Source organism: Pteropus vampyrus, unplaced genomic scaffold, assembly GCF_000151845.1.
Source record: "Pteropus vampyrus isolate Shadow unplaced genomic scaffold, Pvam_2.0 Scaffold238, whole genome shotgun sequence".
Taxonomy (NCBI): Eukaryota; Metazoa; Chordata; class Mammalia; order Chiroptera; family Pteropodidae; genus Pteropus; species Pteropus vampyrus.
In genome coordinates, this window is record NW_011889019.1 from 539,480 (window position 1) to 560,466 (window position 20,987).

General features: G+C 40.3%; 1 protein-coding gene across 3 annotated transcripts in view; it reads left to right on the forward strand.

Moving 5' to 3' along the window:
• Nucleotides 1-20,987, forward strand: part of ENTPD1 (ectonucleoside triphosphate diphosphohydrolase 1) — a 78,489-nt gene that overhangs the window by 56,070 nt on the left and 1,432 nt on the right. For all 3 annotated transcript variants that reach the window (XM_011373968.2, XM_011373969.2, XM_023519817.1), the window contains exons 3-9: nucleotides 3,502-3,619; nucleotides 5,017-5,167; nucleotides 7,174-7,333; nucleotides 8,006-8,245; nucleotides 9,497-9,754; nucleotides 15,469-15,585; nucleotides 19,372-19,509. In XM_011373968.2, the coding sequence (XP_011372270.1) occupies nucleotides 3,502-3,619; nucleotides 5,017-5,167; nucleotides 7,174-7,333; nucleotides 8,006-8,245; nucleotides 9,497-9,754; nucleotides 15,469-15,585; nucleotides 19,372-19,509 (1,182 nt within the window). The remainder of the gene's footprint in view (nucleotides 1-3,501; nucleotides 3,620-5,016; nucleotides 5,168-7,173; nucleotides 7,334-8,005; nucleotides 8,246-9,496; nucleotides 9,755-15,468; nucleotides 15,586-19,371; nucleotides 19,510-20,987) is intronic.

The following is a 20,987-nucleotide window of genomic DNA, read 5'->3' on the forward strand; positions in this document are numbered from 1 at the left end:
ATAAATAAAAATAACAGTGATGTCTAGCTGGTGGCATCTTAAATGTCCTTTTGTCTTTTCCTTTCATTTTCTAGATGCTATTTAATAAACTTTATGTACTCTTAAAGTAGAAAGTAATATTGAAATAATAATATTAAGGAAATGTCAGCTCTCCACCACACAAAGTTTTGATTCTTCTTTAATGTACAGGGCATACTCATGGGAGCTCTTAGAAATGTTTTAAATATGAGCTACCGAGAAACACTGGGTAAGGGCGACAGCATGGCAAGGCAAAGCATTTCTGTAAGGTAGAATTTAAAACAATTCTGTTGTCACTGAGTCTAGGACATGCTGGCTCAAACAAGGTTCAGTGGGTTTCTCTACTGTCAGACTTCCCTGAAGCATTCCCTGCCTCGCAGGTTCATGAGATCAGGAAGGGGAGACAGCACACAGCATTCCCCAAACTTCTGGGAAGGGTTATTTGCTCAGATCCTTGCAGGATTAGTGCTTGCTGGAACATGGTTTGGAAAATGCTGGTGTGGTGACAGAGAGCAAAAGGTGGTGGCTCCCCGGGCTCTCGACGGATCTGCTAAGGCAGGAATTAGCCACTCCTATTAGGCGAGTCCTTGAATAGTTCTGGACACGGTTTCTCATCCCATAAAAACAAGATTAGTTGAAATGAACTTCTAGCTCTAAAATGGGCCAGCTATGAAAAATGAATGACTATGATGACAGTTTCGTAACAATGAGAGGCAAACTCCTAAAATGCTCGAACTGAAAATTTTCAGACAATCGAGATTTATCTGTTCCTCAAGCAGCAAGCAAGGTCAGTTTTTGTTTTTGTTTTTGTTTTTATTCTGCAAACCATTTTAGAAAATAAAAACAGTTGGCGCAATTCAGCAGGTTAGCTAGCATTCCAAAAGTCTGCTATATACACAAGGCAAATATCCTCAATGCCTGTGCTAAAGGGCTCTCTATCACCCTCTTCTCACACACTTGCCAAACGAAATGTAGTAAAAGCTATCATTTCTCAACCACCTCACTGTGTAAGGCCTTGGAGAAACAGCATGATAGAAGCAAGGCTGGTTCCTTTGTTTTACTGGAAGAATGATTTTCATGTCAACAAAGTTAGACTAAATGGTTCCAGATAAAGGCTGCTTGCTGTTACTGCCTTGCTAAATTTTATCATACGCTGCTGTGGTTGGAACATTTTCTGGTGGGAAGAATTCAGGGGCCCTGCTAGAGAACAACAGAATTTTGTCTGGCGTAAACCCTGAGCCTCTTTCTCTACCCCAGGAGATTTCTCATGGATCCAAAGGCCTCAGACCTCAGTCAGGATCCTGTCAGTCAACAGTGGTCACCGCCTAAGCCAATTCTTGGTTTCCTCTCACTGCAAGTCTAGCTGCAGAGGAGTCTGTTCAGCCTGCTTTCCTGCTGTGCCCAAAGCAAGTACTACACAAGCCCTTTCTTTATAAGGGCATAATGCTAATTATCATGGGGAATCCCTGCTGTCTGTAAGAAGGCAGAGAACATAGTGGAGGTCAAGGATCCTCAGGGCACAGTAATCCTCCTGGGTCTGTGGTGAAAGAGAGAAAACGCAACACCTCGATAGACTCTACTTTTAGCTATTCCCAGTGGTCCAGGGAGATCTCTTGAATCATTCTTGTCTCCTTTTTTTTTTTTTTTTTTGCTAGATGGTCTTAGGTTCTTAGATAACACGAGGGGATGGTTAAAACAACTGCTGAACTAAGCATTATCAATGGCAGACCACACCTGGAGGTCCACAGCTCCAATGAGCAGCAAAGTGTGATGAGAGAGGCTGGCTCACACTTTGGAAGTGCTTCCTCTGTTTCTCTTCTTTTGCTTCCCTGTTTATTTCTCTCTAGTGTAGGGATGATAAATAAAAAGTACACATGCCCCTCACAATCCCATGACAGACCCTGTTATTCAATCATGGCATTTTTTTGTTCTTGATGATACCTAGGGATGTAACCAAAACTGAATATTAATTGATTGAAATGGGCATTTGTCAGTCTACCCTTGGATAAACACACCCCAAAAATGAGAGCTCATTGTCCACACAATGAAATGTACAAGAATGTTCTGGCAGCTGTATTTCCGATAGTCTCAAATGGGAAACAATCCAAACGTCCATCAACAGTAGAGCAGATAAAAATATAGTATATGCATATAATTACTCTACAGAAATGAAAAAGGACAAACTACTGATACACAGAATTTGAATTCATCTTAGAGACATAGCGTAGGCTGAAAGAAGTTAAGGCATAAAGGAGGCACTCTACATCAGTCTATTTATTGCAGTTCAAAAACAGGCAAAACTCATCCATGGTGATAGACGTCAAGCCAGTGGATATCCATGTGGGAAACTGACTGAGCCTTCTAGGGACTAGGAAATGTTCTGTATCTTGACTTCAGTGGTGGTTTGTATGGATATGCGCATGAGCAAAAATTCACTGGGATGTGTACCTAAGCTCTGCATACATTGCTGTGTTATCTTTTATTAAAAGTAGGAGCCCTTGCTCCTATTTTTCTCTGTATAAGGAGTATAAGGTCATGGGTCTGACTCTAATTCAGATCCAAGCTCTGTCACCTATTAGCTGTGTCTCTTGAGTTAATTATGTCACCTCTTTGTACTTCAGTTTCTCACCTTTGCAGAGGGGATAAAAATAGTACCTAATTTACAGCACTGTTCTGAGGGTTAAGTCAGATAATTCTCATAAAACGCCTCATAAAACACCTGCCTGGTACATTTAATATACTCATGAAATGTGAGGTGTGGACTTTGTTCTTCTCCTGTTCTCCTCTGACCATCTAGTTCTTACTCATGCTTTTTTCCTCCCCCTCCAATATTCTTTCTTCCTTTATTCTTCCTTTCATCTCCCCCTACTCTTAAGAGTCCCCTCAACGTCAAGTTAAAGCACATATCTCTTAAAATATATCGAATACAATTAATAGTTATATTTGTAATAAAAAAGCAAGCAAGTTTAGTATTTTCCATGTCTCTCTTCCAAAGCCCGGACCACATCCTCGACCAATAAAGTTGCACATCTGGAGGATGAAACAGGCATCAGTAGTCTTTGAAGCTCTCCAGGTGATTCTAATGATTTCGATGTGCATACAAGTTTGGGAACTACTAATTTAATGGCTTTCTATTGTCTCAACCATGTCAGCATGTGGTTCTGAATCTTGGCTGCACATGAGAATTGTCTGAGAAGCTTCTAAATGATACTGATGCTCGGGCCCCACCCTGGCTGAGGCCTGGCTATTTCTGCTACGCAACCGGCGTTGAGAGCCACTGCGCTGGAGCAGTCGGTGTTCGAATAGGTCTTGTGATCAGGGCAACTCCACCTCCGACCCTTGCCTCCTGTGTCCCTCTTGAATTAAAATACTTTCTCCTCATGTTTTGAAAACTTCTCGTCTTTTTTTTTTTTTCCTGTTGCAAGCCATATATGGAGAAGAACCACATAATGCTGATAAGTTATTGGTTTGTTTTGCCCACAGTATGGGATTGTGCTGGATGCAGGCTCTTCTCACACGACTTTGTACATCTATAAGTGGCCAGGAGAAAAGGAGAATGACACAGGGGTGGTGAACCAGTTAGAAGAGTGCAAGGTAAAAGGTAAGATGAAGAAAAAGGAAAGGGAGGACGGTGGGACATGAGAACATGAGAGTATATGGCAAGTGGAAAACATACAAAAAAGCAAGTCAAATGAAAAACATAATGGAGCTGCTCTTGTTCTTTTATCTTTAAAAATTATATTGAAATCGGCCCTTCATAATCGAGCCCTCGAAGCATAACCAAACTTAGAAATAATCAAGTAATTGCACTCCCGTTAACAGGACACTGCTGCGTGCCTTGTACCTACCTAAGTACTAAAAAATATGTTATGTCATCTTGACAATCTCCTTTTGAGATATGTATTATTATTCCCGTTTTTAAAAAAAGAGAGCACTGAGACTGAGTGACATAATGCCACTTATTTAAGGTTGCTTAAGCTGTTAAGAGAGAGAACTGAGATTCAAATGGAGATCTACCCAACTTCAAACCCATGTCCTAGCCAGTACTTCTAGAATCTGAATTGGCCTCAGAACCATCTGGAGGGTTTGTTAAAGCACAGATGCTGGGCCTCACCCCTTGTTGAAGGCCGGACGTTTTGAATTAAAACAGTTAGCTAATAACTTAGAGCTGATTTTCTCATTATGGTTACGTAACCAGGCTGTTTAAAAATCTGTGAAGGATATGGATAACATATCTGGATAATTATCTTTAAACCGAATCCTCACTATAAAGCCTTGGCAGTATAGATGTTTATCTTAAAATGAATCAAAATTGTGTTAATTTCCAAAAACAAAACAAAACCTTAAGGAATCTTGGCTCTAATCTTCTCCATAGCAACAATTAGTTTTGCTCTAAAACTGGAAAAAGTTTTACTAGGGAGGCTGGGGATCGGAGTGGGAAAAAAAATCACTGAGGAGACATGGATTCAATTCCTGTTCCTTCTATCAAAGAAACTCCGCTTCAGAAATTTTAGGGGACTGGTCATGATCACATAGCTAGTGAGTGGCAGTTCTCTATCTTTTCAGTAAAAGCCACTTGCCCTGGTGCTTATTTTACTGTTTTAAACGTCATCTTTATCCTTTTGGATATTCTAGGAATTAGTGTTGTTAATTACGACTTTGTGGAAGAAACATCAAAAAGTAGCTATGTAGAATAGCTATAAAATTCCCATTAAAATCTGAGAGAACCTGTTAGGAAGGTTATGCAATTGAATGTGAAAATTGCACCATCCAGTGGCAAAATTATTGAACAGCAGACAGACCCAGCTCACAGTTTGAAAGTAAGTCCTAAACAAAGCTAGGTTGGTTCAGGGAGTTACCCTGTAAGTAACGTATGTCACATCAAGAAACTGTCTTCCTGAATTTTATCAGAAAACACCAGTATTTTGCTCTAATATTGTCAAGATATGTTCTATACTTTTAAAATATATTGTCATCTGCTTCTACGTTTTTTCCTAGGTCCTGGAATCTCACAATATGCTAATAAAACACATGAAATAAGCATTTATCTGACTGCATGCATGGAAAGAGCCAAGGAAGTGATTCCAAAGTCCCAGTATCAAGAGACACCTGTGTACCTGGGAGCCACGGCAGGCATGCGGTTGCTCAGGTATAGCAGCACGTAGAGACCAAGAGTGGCTGCGTGTTGGGTTTGGCAGCACAGGAGCTTCTGAAGTTATGGGGGAGTACCCCACTTCCCTAACACCTCAAATTCTAAATAAATATCTTAAATGTCCACACTAAGAAAGAAAATCTCAGTAAGTGGCTCAAACTTCCAAACTCTTAGTATGTATAACTTTGGGAGTTTAAGTATGTTAAAAAACAAACAAACAAACAAACAAACAAACAAACAAAAACCTCTTTCATCCTTCTCCCTATAGGGAATTCAAGGGAGTGAAGGCACAAAGAGAGAAAGATTGAGCTTATATACTGTGGGATTTGGGGCTACAGATTAGCCATTCAAAATCTAGGAGGGGGAAGACCAGAGGAGACTCACAGATGTCCCAAAACAAATACAACTAGCACATTTGATTGGTCATCACTTAGTACTTGTGTGAATTATGTGTTTATCTGTTCATTCATTCATTCATTCATTCAGTATGTACTGACTGCCTACTTTGTCCCACGTTATGGAAATATGTGACTTCAGCCCTCAAGGAGATCCATTTCAATACAGGGTGATCCATTTTTTTTAATAGAGGAAAGCTCGGAGCTGCTATAGGAGCACACTTAACTCTGCCCAGAATGGGAGAAGGTCAGGAAGATTTACCAGAGCAGGACACGTGGGCTGAATTATGAAGGATGAATTGGAGAGTGGGGAAGGGCATCGCAGGCAGAGCAGACATCATGCATTCCATAATCTATACTTATTCGGTACCTGTTATGTGTCAGGTACTGTTCTAAGTGCTGGGGATACAGTGAAGTAGACAAAGTCCTGCCTTCCTGGAGCTGGAGCTTGTGTTCTGATAGATGTGAAAAGGCAGGAATGTGTGAGAGACCAGGGTATGTTTAGAGGACTATAAATAGTTCTGCACAGATAGAACATAGAGTACATATAGTAAAATCATCATCATCATCATCATCATCATAGTGGCTTGTATTTGTTGAGCCCTTACTATGTTCTTATCACTGTGCTTTAATTTAATCATAATAACTCTATGAACTAACAGGTATTATTAACTATTATTAATCAGATAAGGAAGCTGTGGCTTACGAATGTTAAGTAACTCATCCGGGGTCACATACCAGGTAAGTGGTAGAGCCAAGATTCTGTGTGGGAGTCTGAGAGGGAAGAGTCTAGATCACCACATGCCTTGTAGGCCATGCTAGGGAGTTTCGAGTTTATCTGGGAGTTAACGGGAAGCCATTCAATGATATTACACAACTGGTGACACTGGTAGAGAAGGTGGGTTGGTGGGGAGGAAGACTAGGGATGAGGGGCCAGTTGGTAGGGTAAGGAAGTCATATGGATGAGAGATTACGAAAGTCTGGTGCCAGTTGAAAGGCAGCATCATCTGACTCAGGGCCTCCCAGTGTTGAGTAGCTTACATCTTGGATTCAATTGCATCCCATCTTCATTACGACAATTCTGGAAGATTCCTCCTTTAGGCCTCAAGGTCTCAGACAGACCCAAGAACTGAAACACAAAAGAGGAAGATTTTTTTTTTCCCCAGCCTGGTACCAATGGAGGTTGGGTATTTGTCCCAGAACATTTGCCACCTGACTTCTACTAGTGCCCTAATTATAAACCTCAAGCAGAGCCTGGGTATGTAACCAGCTAGGAGCCACTAGCAATGGCTAACGTAGTGATCAAACAAACCCAGCTATAACCACTACAGTAATTAAAATTACTTCGATAATTATTTAGAGCCAGAGAACAATGACAGAAATGGTGTTTTAGGAAGACCAACCTATTCAGAGATTGGGAGGATTTGGACTTGGAGAGAGTCTGGCCTCACTCAAAAGGCAGGCCCCTCAGACAGCCATGTGTGGATATCTCCATCTCTGTCTATTCCAGAGAGTTATGATTTACTTCCTGGGAAAAGTGACTGGCTGAAATAGGTAGCTGCAGTTATTAAAACTAAACTGGTAACCTCAGCTCTTCCTTTTGTGTAGGATAGAAAATGAAGGGTTGGCAGACAACGTCCTGATTGCGGTGACACAGAGCCTCAGCAAATACTCCTTTAACTTCCAGGGTGCCAGAGTCATCAGTGGCAGAGAGGAAGGTGCCTACGGCTGGATTACTATCAACTATCTGCTGGGAAAATTCACTAAGGTGATTATCTCACAGTACCCATGAGGTGATTCCCTGGGGGCCAATGCTGTTGCTATTTCAGGCAATACTTAGATTGTTATCCAGAGTGAATGATGGACGAATGAACAAATTAATCTACCCCCACATCTGCAAGGGTCACCAGAGGTATAATTCTCTTAAGAGAACTTTTACCGGAGAATAGGGAAGCCACATATTTACTTCAGAGAGACATTGTGGAAATGAAAAATCTATCATTAAAAATAAGAATAGTTAATATTTGCCTAGTACTATGTGTCTTGTGCTATGCTAAGCACTTTTCTGCATGATTTAATCTTCAGAGCAACTATATGAGGTATTCTCTCATTTTAGAGCCCCAAATTGAGGCCTAGTTAAGGTTAATTATTCTGCTCAAGGTTACAAAGCACACAAGTGAGGATTTGCACTTGAGATTTTCCTGGCCCCTTATTCATAAACACTGACCATATTGCTTCTATATTGCTGCAGTCTGAGCCATGTCTTTGAAGACCCTGTTTTCTTGCTGTTCAAGTGATGTAGATGCAGGAACCTCCAGTGAACTTTGTGTCACCATTATGCCCCTGCTCCTTTGCATTGGGAAGTCCCCGAGTCCAAGAGATAATGTGCAAAGGGGGATGTCCAGAGACTTATACCACTCATAACTGCATTCTCTTTCAGAAATCGAGGTGGTTCAACCTGATGACAAATGAAAGCGATAGTCAGGAAACTTATGGAGCTTTAGACCTTGGGGGAGCCTCTACGCAAATCACTTTTGTGCCCCAAAACCAGACTATTGAGTCTCCACAGAATGCCCTGTACTTCCGTCTGTATGGCAAGAACTACAACGTATACACACAGAGCTTCTTGTGCTATGGGAAGGATCAAGCGCTCTTGCAGAAATTGGCCAAGGACATTCGGGCAAGTATAACTGAATCCAGACCTGCCTTCCCCACATCTGGGCTGGCAGCCCCCACATCCTGTTGTTTTCTCTTTCTACTTTAGTAATTGATCTGAAGTGGACTACTATACTTTCCAAACCTTTTCAGACAGGATATCTAAGTAGATCTGGTAGACCCTTATGAATCGTTCCATCCAGACATCACCTCCTGTGTTTGTTTATTGTACTATTTCCAAGGACACGACTCAGATCCTTTCTTGGGAAATTCTCACCCCTGTGGGGTTGACAATGAAAATTATGTACCAGACTATTGTTACAGGGGAGGGCGTGCAATTTATAACCTTTTTACCACTTTTTAATCTCCTTAGCGATTAAACAGGGTTGTTAGAAACCTGGAGAGAAGGAAAAAAAAAAAAAAAAACCAGGGAAAACACAAAATTTATTGATCAACACTTCAAATCTTGTCCTCAGATACTTTCTGCATTTTGAAGGAAAGAAAAGTTAAACATACTGAAATCATACGAGTACCAGGCACGCCCTGATAAACACAGAGCAAGGATGTCACATCCAGCTGTTCTTTGTCTCCACTGAAAGGACAACCAGTTCTCTGCTCTCTTCCAAAGCTCACTCTCTGGCTCTCAGAAGCACTATCCATATGATGACACCACGGGACCAGGGGCTGCTGAGATACGCCTTCTGAGCTCCAAAGCTCCATTGAGCCTCTAATCCACAACAGTCCTCTTTCTTCTCTTGAAATATATTGAGTGTGGGTTAAAAACCCATTTTGCTACTCCTGGGTTAAATGATCAAGGTACTTCCAGCCCTTGGAAGATTCTGACTTTTTGCTTGGAAGTAGGGGTGGGGGTGGGGTGTAAACTGACTCCTAGAGACCTATCTCAGGCTCAGAATTTTGAGCCTTGAGTGTTTTCCTTCAGAATCTACTTCTGATCTATGTGATTAGAACTAAGCACTAGGGAACATTACAAACCAAAGGCGTTTCTGGGCCCATCTTGAATTCTATTAGCTTTCTATGAATAGAGAAAGTTGATTTACATCTGGTGTAAATGATACCATTTGTCAGATACCACTTCTGATGCCTGTTATATAAATCTGACTGTACCCAAGGCTGAAAAAGGCAGGTCAGAGGCATACCGATGCCAATGCTGAGTGCTAGGATGTTGTATAATTCCTACACATTAATAAAGTTAGACTGGTGCTTTTTACCCAAAGCAGTTGCACATGACCCCTTCAAGTGATTTTTTTCCATTCAGGAGACAGACAAAATCCTCAGGGACCCGTGTTTTAACCATGGATACAACAGGGTAATGAACATTAGTGACCTTCAAGACAGCCCTTGCACCAAGAAATACAAGAAGATACTTGAATTCCAACAATTGCAAATTCAGGGCACTGGAAACTTTCAACAGTGCCAGCAAAGCATCTTTCAACTCTTCAACACAAGTAACTGCCCTTACTCCCACTGCTCCTTTGATAAGATTTTCTTGCCGCCACTCCGAGGACATTTTGGGGTAAGTTTGTGAAATGATAAGTTTGGTTAGGATGATTTTGGCTGCGAGTTATGGAATATGTGCCTACAAAGAGTTTAAATAATAAGATTTATATTTCTCTCACATGATAATAAGTATTGAGGTAGATAATTCAGGGCTAGTTCTTCGGCTTAAAAATGTGATGACTTGGAATCAGCTTTTCCATTTCTTCTTATGGTGTTAAGATGGCAGCTATTGCTCTAAGTGTTGTATCTTTACATGCAAAGCCAAAGCAGGAAAGATGGAAATTTCTCTTGCACACAAATTCAATTTTGCAGAAGTGGCAACAAACATCTTTAGAGATGCCATCGGCCAGAATGTGGTGAAATGCATACCTCTAAACCAATCTATAATAAAAGGGACGAGGTGACCATGGTTGGTTTAGACTAATCCCTGTTCATCCTCTGGAACTGAGGAATCTTTCCTGAGCACACTGCATTCTTTTTTGGGATAGAATCAGGAACCTGTAAGCCAGAAGAAGGGGGCTGGTTATTTGGTAGACACTCATTAGAATCTGCCACAGGTGGCTTCTCAGATGTCAGAGAAGGAGAAGCAGCAGTTAGGTGTCTCAAGCAAGGTTTTCCTCTATAAAAAAAAATTGGGAAGTAGAAACTCAGGAAACCCCAAGGAAATACTGAAGATATCATCATTTTCATTGCATTTTAAAGAGTGGGGGGACTATTTGAGTCCCAACTCCAAATTCCTTCTTTTCTTAATTACTCCAAAATAAGAAAAAAATATTTGAGCAGAGGTAGAAGAGGTGCCCCTTGACCTATTCATTATTCAAATTTCACATTTTGGTTCTGGAAACCAAGCACTACTGTAATCATAGTTTAGTAATATGTTGCAAGATTAGCTACAATTAATCAAGTGCCAATTATTAACTAAGCACTTATATACATTATCTCACTTAGTCACTTAAGATAGCATTCATAGAAACAAGGGCTTTTGTCTGCTTTATCCTGGAGCACAACTGTCTAAGAAAGAAAGATGAATAGATACATTCCCAGCACAGGTAGCAGGTTTGTCCCTTAATTCTAATTCTATGAATTGGTCTCCACTGTGGCTGCAGAGAAATTTTGTGTGGTGTGTGTGTGTATCATGATTACCTTATGAATTTAAAAAATATATAAAGGAGAGGGGATTTAAAACATCAAATCCGATTCAAGTGTTTGTAATAGAAGGCCATATTTATTTCATTTTCTATTCTTTACATAATAGCATTATTTCATGATTTAATATATTTGATTCTATTCAAAGCAATGGCTAAAAGCAAAATATTGAGGCTGTCTAAACGAGTAATTCCTTTTCTGTGTGTGCATGTGGTAAAATATACATACTAGAAAATTTAATTGTACAGTTCTGGGAATTAAGTATATTTACATTATTGTATAGCCATTGCCACCATCCATCTCTAGAACTTTTTCGTCTTCTCAAATAGAAATTCTACCCATTAAACAAAAAAACTAACTTTCTGGTCCTCTTTCCCCTTCAGGCCCTGGCAACCATCATTCTACTTTGTCACTGTGAATTTGACTATTCCAGGTACCTCATATAAGTGGAATCATACACTGTTAGTCCCTCTGTGACTGGCTTATTTCACTTAACCTAAATGTCTTCAGTAGATGAGTCATTCTTAACTCTTCAAGGGATCACAAGACTCTCTGAAGAATGTGATGAAAGCTAAGGATCTTCCAAGCAGAAAAATGGACATATAAAGGGATGTCGAAATTTTTTTTGCAACAATTTAAAAGATATTATGATTCCTTGAGGTGGACCTATGAATCCCACATTAGGCCCCTTAATCTAGAATGAAAAGTACATAGAAACTAGAGATTAAAGTAGAACAATGAGGTCATACAGGGCAGTGGCTGGGAATGAATGCTACAAAAGTGTCAGAGGTCAAATCTATTTAGAAGTATGGAAAGCAAATGCAGACAAATATGCCAGAGGCAAACGACCCTAAAATTGATGCTACTCCGGCCTCTAAAATGTTTCCTGCCAGGGCAGAGCCAATCTAATGTCTAGTAATACAAGTTAGAGAAGCAAGTTAAAATGAGTAATCAAATTAGAATGAGGATTAGGGGAACATGTCAGGTGGTTAGTTTGGAGGCAGAATCTTGAGATTAGACTGTAATGCCTGTTCCTTCTCTAACTAGAAATGCTTTATTTAATCTTTTTTCCGAAGTACGATCAATATGTTTTTAATTGGATCTTTGGAAAATGATTTAACAAACCCTTTTTCTTCCTTTATGGATAAATTTGGCTTTAGGTTAACTTTCTGGACTTGTTTCCCTGAAAACCGTATAAAGGTGGAGTGTCAGTTATATTATCAGGCAACAGTTCTCATGATAAAAATGACCCCTGAAATACATTGCATCTGGTCTGGAAGAAATTACAAATGAACTATACCTTCTCTTTGGGCTTCTCTAATTTGCATAACAGCTCTGTATACGTAGGGTATGTAACAAAAAGCTTTATTTTTATAGCACTCGTTACTATCCTTCATACTGTTATTTGTTGGAGTTCTGCTGCCTTCCACAGAGGGCAGGGCTTTTCATCACTGCTTAGAACATAGTTGGTACTTAGTAAATATTTGTTGGATGAATGAATGAATGATATGCAACCAAAGGTCAAAGAAGTGTTTCAATCACTTCTTAGAACATAGTTGGTACTTAGTAAATCTTTGTTGGATGAATGAATGAATGATATGCAACCAAAGGTCAAAGAAGAGGTGGAATGAGAAAAAAGCTATTAATTTTGGCAGTTTGGAGGTTAATGAATGCAGTTTCAGAAGCCATGTCAGAGTGGACAAAGGGAGATTCTCCAAAGTTGGGGGAGCAGGGAGGAGGATGGGCAATTGATATCACAAAAACGAGAAAAAATTTCAGAGAGGTTAGACTGCTATACTGAAACCAACTCAATTAAATTGAATAGGAATACATATATTACATTTCTATGGGGTTATAATTGCACAAATGTTGGCTGGCAAGAATATGTAGTCTTTATAGGTTGACATGTCTATTTCCCCCACTATGTCCTGAGGCCCTGGAAGGCAGAGATGGTATATTTTTTCATTTTTTATTTCTGGGCTTGCCAGAGTGTCTGGAATGTTGTACATTCCTGGCAAAAGAACTGTAGTATTTGGAATATTCTAGAGAGAGAGGACCAGCATGCACAGAAGCCTGGAGGTGGGAATGAAGCATGTTCAGAGACTTGCAGGTAGTTCAATGGGTTCCTATGTGGACCAGATAGGAGACTTACCTCTGGTATTCTAGGAGCTTTCCACCCAAGCTTAAAGATAATTTTTTTTTTTAATCTTTAAATGCCTTAGTTTGAGGTTTATGATCCATAAACTCATATTTCTATAGTACAGGAAAATGGTGGTGGTTTTAGGAAGACTGAGGATGAAGATATATTTCAGGGGTTTGGAAAGAAAATAATTCCGGGCTTTAGAAGAAATGAATAACCCTGTTTGGATGAGTATATAAAGGACCATTTCTGAGACTCATAGAAAATAGAACATGTTTTAAGCTCTAGGGTAAAAAAAATACATGGTCTCCTACAGTTGTAAAGTGATCTAATTTTTTGAAAGAGAATCTGACAAGATATGTATGGATATTTAAAATGTGCTCACCTCTATTTTAAAAACTGAAGTCTAACACATCTTCAGTAAAATGTGCACATTTCAAAACATTTTTATTTTTTAGTTACAGTTGACATAAAATATTATATTAGTTTCAGGTATATAATAGAGTGATTAGACATTTATATAACTTATGAGTTAATCACCCCTGATAAATCTAGTACCCATCTGACACCATACATAGTTATTACCGTATTATTGACTATATTCCCTATGCTATACTTTACATCCTCAAGTGTGCACATTTTAAGGCCACCACTTGATAGTGTTCAAGGGATACACCTATGAGTCCATCATCTAGATGAAGATATAGGACATTCCCAATACTCTAAAAGGCTCCCTTGTCTGCTTTCCCAGTTGCTAATCCCCCCTCCAAAGACAACCACTACTCTGACATCTATCACCATAGATCATCAGTGTTGCCAATTCTTGAAATCAGTGTCTGTTCTTTTTTTTTTTGACTTCTTTTCCTCAGTATTGCCTGAAATGATGTTGTTGCAACGTTGTTCCTTGCAACAGTAATTCATTCTGTCATTGCAATGTAGTATTCTTTGCATAAATACACTAAAGTTTATCTAGCCATTTCACAGTTAATGAATATTTGAGTTGTTTCCAATTTGGGGCTATTATGAGATGGTGTTGGCAGCATGGGAAGGATCAGAATATGCCTGGCCTTGAGAGATCTGATAGAGTCTGGACTTTATTGTAGGTATAATTAGTAGTCAGTGAAGGCTTTAAGCAGAGTAGTGATTTGATCAAACTTGTTTTTAAAAGATTCCTGTGACTGCCATGTGCAGGATGGATTGGAATAGGAGGACTAGAAAGGTAACATGGAAACCAAATAAGAGGCCACTACAGTGTCCACACAAGAGATGATGGTGGCTTGGGTTAAGATAGTAGAAAGAGGATCATACCAAGATCTTGTTCTGTAACCAGCCAACAATATTTAAAATGTTGGAATTCCCAAATTCAAGGGATGTGGACACTGTAGTTCAGAGCTCCTAGGGGGCTCGACTTCCCCAAAAGAATGAGCATACCAGTTCAGAGGCTAAGTGTACAGAGGAATTTATAGCAGCATTGTTCATAGGCAAAAATCCTGGCATCAAGGGAAAGCCTGCCGGCAGGGGTTGTTGAATAAATTATGAGACATTCATACCATGGGCTCTTACGTAGGTGTTACTGTCCCCACCTGACTTGGAGAGATTTCCACAAAAGATTGTTAAGAAAAGCAAGAAGCAGAATGTTTAAAATTTCATATAAAAAGCAAGTCCTTTATGTATGTATATTTGTATATGATTACACAAGCAATGGGGAATAAATGGAACATGTCATATGAAGTTATAAATGTGGGCTTACGTTAGAACTAGAAGTAGAGGAGAAAAATCAAATAAAAAATAAATGAGAAAGAAAAGAAAACTTATTTAAAAGGACAAATACACTCACATTCATTTTTGTTAAATTAGATATGTTATATGTGTATAAGAATATTTTTTTAAATAATGGAATTTTAAGCTGACATTAGGCTTACTTTGGCTGGAATTAAAGCATAAGGCTTGTCGTTGTCTGGTAGAGGATATTTTTCCTGTTCTCCGAGTCCGAATTGAGTCCCTAATGGGATCCCTGCTAACTCCTGTTCTTTGTCCACCAAAAGCCTGTTTCTTTGCCATCCTGTATCTTTGCCCATGAGAATTACACATGAATGCAGTTGGCTTGTTTGAGAATCACATTTCCTTTCTATAGTCACTTCTAGTTTAGTAATTTTACAGAAGGCAAACTATAATCCCTAATCCAAACTACTTCTAGCATAGAGAAAGCTTTTAACTCTCTTCTAATAATCATGGTAGACTGTGACTCAACTCAGTGTCTGGCACACAGAGCTCAGAGTGTTTGTTGAATAAACAAATGATGTGCTCCTATGACCTCCAAAATGATTTCCCCTAAAAACTGGCACCATTTAAGGCAGGAAAGAGAAGAAGCAATTCACCTTCCGGAAGGTGAGTTGAATCCCTCTATGTTGGACACAGTACAAAACTGCATTTTTCTCTTGCAGGCATTTTCAGCTTATTACTATGTGATGAAGTTTTTAAACCTTACATCAGAGGAACCCTATTCTCAGGAAAAGGTGATTGACACGGTGGAAAAGTTCTGCTCTCTGCCTTGGGAAGAGGTAAGTGACTGGAAACAGCAGCTGTTACAATTGCCGTGTGCCCTCGACAGCATGGAGGATATGAGTCTGCCCTTCGAGACGTGCTAATTTGACCAAGATCCAGCAAAGATGTTAGAGAAGCCCAGATGGGGCACTCAGTTCGCAATGAGTTCACCGGCACCCCTCGATAACTTGGCACATAATGGCTTAAACAAAAGAGGTCTTATATTTTTCACCTAACATACCTGGCAGTAGGCAGCTGTTGGAATGGAGTCAGCAGCTTGACTATCTCAGCCATTACTTCTTCAGATCTAGATTCAGGGATCACAGCCATGTTCTAGGTCAGAAGAAGGGTAGACCCAAGCACATCTGTTCTTTTCCATAGGAAAGCAAAAACTATCCCAGAAGCTCCTTAGCGGTTTCTCTTATACCTCATTGGCCAGAACTGGTTAGGAAAGCAGGGTGCAGGATTTTATGACTGGCTTAGAGACTTAGATCCATCATGAGCTGCTCCCCAAACCCCCAAATCAGAATTTTTATGGCAAAGAAGATGGGCAGTTCAGAGAATCTGCCACAGACACCATTGCATTAAGACCCTTTCTCACTGCCCAGGTCCAAGATATCCCCTACTTATTCATAAATTTGAAGCACATTTAAGATCTGTTGCTATTTGATGAAAGTTTCCAGAAAGGAGAGAGGTATGAGATCTACTCTGATTAAAAAAGACAGATCATCTGGGGGTAGCTCAAAACAGCAGCTGTTTTAAGTTGACACAGTTGCAAAAGTGAATGGTGCTTTCATTCTGAAAAAATGCTGTTAATTAAAAACGGGTTCTAATTGGCACTGACGATGGGGGAAGGAAGGTTGTGCAAGAGCCTGGAGGTTTGGAATTCTCCTGAAGTACTTTGTCAGAGTTAAAATACGAAGGAAGTGTAGTCAGGGTTTTCAGAAAGAGCCACTCAAATATGCCTCAACACTTTACAGTTTACGAAACACTTAGGGGCAAGCATTTTGCAATTGGTGGTGATCTGTGGAAGAAGATGAGCATCTTGGAGACGAGGCGACTTGAGATCAGGCCTATGTATAGCTGCTGCGGAAGTAGATGTAGGCTGCTCTTTGAAAAAAAAAAGAAATTTCTTCTTGTTCAGAGTGAAAGCTCTGTCAGATTTTCTCTCCTTACCCCCATCTACTTTTTTATTTCATCAGAATATATTAGGTTGGAAATCTTAAAATATGCAGACCTGTCAGTCTGTACAGGTAAGTCACATGAGGAATTGCTCACAGGCCCTGGAATTAAGCTCAGAAAGGCCTGCATTTGGGAGAAGTTCTGAAATATTTGGTGGGGGAAGGATGAGGTGTTAAGGGCTGGATAGGGGAGTGGAGTTGCAGGTGAGACCCAGACTCTCACCCAGAGCTAGAATGTTGAGATGCGTGTTATGACCCAGTGTTCATTTTTTTCAACTGTCCTGTTATAGGTTAACTCTTTTCTTCTTTTCCTGCTAACCTCAACATGAGGAAAGACTGGAGTTTGAGAATGTCCTAGTGTGACTGGAGTTTGAGAATGTCCTTTCTAGACACCTGGTAGATGGAGAACTAACCACTTTAAAGCTTATATTATGTGCTGAAAATGGGCAAGATGCTCCATACATACTGCAGTCGTGCTGCCTATCCCTGCTTTGGCAGGGGAAATAAAATGCAAAGGAGGGTGAACCATCACCCCATTTGGAGAGCACATAGCATCGAGCCCACAAGCATTAACATGATCAATTCTGGGTTGAAAAAGTTGAAGGGATTAAGAAATACAAATTGGCAGTTATAAAATAGTCATGGGGATGTAGAGTACAGCATAGAGAATAAGGTCGATAATATTGTTAAGTATGTATGGTGTTAGGTGGGTACTACACTTATTGGGGTGATCACTTCGTAAGTTACATGAATGTCTAATCACCTGAAACTAATAGAATATTGTATGTCAACTGTAATTGAAAAAATGTGATCAATTCTGGATTGGTAAACTAGGTAGATACCTTTGGCTTCTTTATTTTTTGGCTAGTATCATAATTAATCTTTGGCAAGTTAGACTGCATAGCCAATGTACAGTTTCTCAGAAAGGAGGATAGGAATGTTAAAGAATTTAGGGAAATTAGGCCCAGATGGCATTCCCCGCAAGGGACAGGCCAGCCTTTAAGAACTTTGGGGTTGCAGAAGTGGATTCTTGGAATCCTGTACGCCATAGTTTTTTGTTTGACAGGCCTGCCAAGACTACATCAAATGGGAGAAGAGGTCTTTCCACAAAGGAAAAGCAGAGTACAGTTACCAAAGAAAGGGGTGGGGACCTGGATAGGCAAAGTCAATTGATGTCACACTAAGGTCCGAGGAGAATGTCACATGCAGAGGAGCTGGTCAAAGATTAATTTCAAGGGCTGTGATTTATTTAAAAACAGTTTCCAAGCAGGGTCATTCAAGGAATTCCACTGGAGCAGGACAAGGCAGGCTAGGTGTGAACTTAATCTTACAGAGACTGAGGGCTGGCAGGAGCCAAGTAAGAAACAGACTCCACTTAGCAGTTAAGAGTTTAGAGATGGGATGTTCCTTGTGAGAGGAGAGAAATCTGGACAAAAGGGGCGGGGGGGGGCGGGGCGCGCGGACAGACAGCAAGGAGGCCCTACATATAAAATATCTGGCATAATTCCTAGTAGATAATAAATGCTTAATGAATACTAGTTCTTGCTCTGCCTAGGGTGTCTAAAAGGGAATGCCTACCTCATGGACTGAGGAATAAAGCAGCAGAAAGAACTCTGGGCTGAGCTAGAGATGTCCTGGCCTGTTGCTGTCTAATTAAGGGCAGGACAGGAGCAGAGCAAATTGTGGACATCTGGGCACATATTTACAACAGCTAGGATTGGTAAAGGCAAGGGTTGGCAGGCAGCCCTTAATATCTTCATTCAGAAGTAGGGTGAGTAAACACATGAAAGACTAAAGAAGATTCCCTTGTGTGACTCATGCAAAAAAAATGAGAGAGAGAGAGAGAGAGAGAGAGAGAGAGGGAGAGAGAGGGAGGGAGGGAGAGGGAGAGGGAGAGGGAGAGGGAGAGAGAGAGAGAGAGAGAGAGAGAGGGAGAGGGAGGGAGGGAGGGAGAGGGAGAGGGAGAGGGAGAGGGAGAGAGAGAGAGAGAGATTACGTAAGGACAGAGGACAGAAGGTGAGATGTTGGCACTTTTAGCAGTCTTGAGCAAAATGCTTCCTAAACTATGTTCCAGAGCTGTTTCTCAAACCTTACTGTATATGTGATCACATTCTGCATTGGTAGTTCTGGGTGAGGCCGAACAAAGTCTTAAGGGATGCTGATGCTGCTAGTCCAGGTGGCTTTTTATGACACTATTTCCTTAAGATGCTTATAGAGGCTCTGAACAGAGACTCTGGTCAAGAGCATATAGAAAACTCCGATTAATGGACTTCTTTCATGCACGATTTTTCTTACCTTTAACATGCTAATCTGATTGTGAAACAAGTTTCACAAGGGATGAAAAAGTATACTAAAATTCCATGTTTCTGACCTACTAGAAAACAGAAACTACTTTTTTCCTTATTAATATTCCATAGAGCTCTGTGGGAAGTTCCCGAAACAGATCCTAAGCTCTAAGCGCCTGCACGCATTGGAGTGCAGCACTGCTCCCAGAGCCCTCTGGGGAGGCCAACTCACAGGTCTGTGTGCGCTGGGGCTCTCCCCTCTCCCAGTCAATGAAAGAGAGGGCTATGGAGAGGTCCCTGTTGTACAAATATTATATTTCCTTCACTTCGCTTCCAGCTGAAGAGAAATTTTGGTGAAGTACATGAGAAGTATTTGAGTGAATACTGCTTTTCCGGAACCTACATTATCTCTCTCCTTCAGAGGGCCTATCACATCACACCTGATTTCTGGAAGAATATTCATTTCATGGGCAAGGTAATTTGGGTACTCGCTGGGTTTCGGGGAGGTTGAATGGTAGTGACTGAAGAAGCTTTGGGCCTGAAAGAGGTAGGAGTCAACCTTGTTTGAGTTTGGGCCTGATCCACCACTTTACCTCTAACCTAAGTTGGCATTTTGTGTCAAACCCTTCTGAGTTTGTCAACCATCTAGTTGTGGATATCCTATAAGGAGAGCTACCCGCATTCTCAGCCCTTCCTTTCTGCTTACGTAACAGTGACGAAGTCTTTATAAAACAAACAAAAAAAATGAGACATTAAAGTAATGTAACAGTAGCCACAGTGATTCTGTGTACTGACTTCAATATCCACCCCAATGGCCCTTTCCATGACTCTGGAAAGGATGGTGATAGTTTCTCATAAGGGGTGAAGGCTTTGCTGGTTGGAGCTTCAAGGTTGACCAATCTGAAAGCTTAGTATGAAGAAAGAGATGAGTGGCTGTGAATGGGGATCTGCGTTTAGAAGCCAGGCTTAGCAAGAGCGCAAGGGAAGCGGCAGCCTCGCTGCTGTGCTCTACCACAGTGCCACCTGCAGGCAGAGAAACATTTATATAGGCTGCGTGACTCATGGGCAACTTGTGCTTAAAAACTATCAAGAGTTGCATTTCTCTGCCTTTCAAGCCCATACCCACTAATGGCAAAAACAAGTTATCCTCTTTATTAAATATAGTGTTTCCAAGCAAAATATAACATTGAGACAGAGCGCTGTAGTCGCCTTGAGGATACTAATTTGATTACTCTTGTCAAGAATGACCTTGCTAATTCAAACATAAATCTTTTCCTTGTTTTAATATCCCTTCCAGTCCATCCTTCCATTTTATCACAGTTAATTTTGTCTGTTTGAAGGATATGTCTATATCAAATTTACAAGTGATTTGTATTCTTTAAACTCCAATGAATGACCCAATGTTTCTAAACCCTAGGCGATAACTGTAACTCTGGAGCTTTCCTTGACACACACAGATAAGGTTCTTGTCCCCCATAAAGGAAAGTGGTTTTCTTCACAGATTATAATTTCCCAGTATTGGTAAGGGGTGACGGGAGAGGAATATTCCACTACTGGTATTGGCTGGAGTATTACAACCTTTGGGGAGACTGTATTGGCAATATGTGTTAAGACCCTTAAAATATGCGCTTCATTTTATCCAATTACTCCATTCTGGGATTTATAAATAATTGGATAAAGTGAGTAAAAATGAACATATGAGGCAGTTATAGATGATGAAGTTACAGAAATCCTTTAAGAGACATGGGATGACTATTAAGTGAATAATTCTACATAAATTTAATCTCATTTTTTATAAGAGAAAACATCAGAGAGGATTGGAAGGATATGTCGCAAAATGATAATAGCAGCAACTTCTGAGTGCTGAAGTATAGATGGTTTTTATTTTCTTTTCTAGGATTATCTGTACTTTCTAACTTTTCTGCTATGACCATGCTCTACTTATGTAATAAA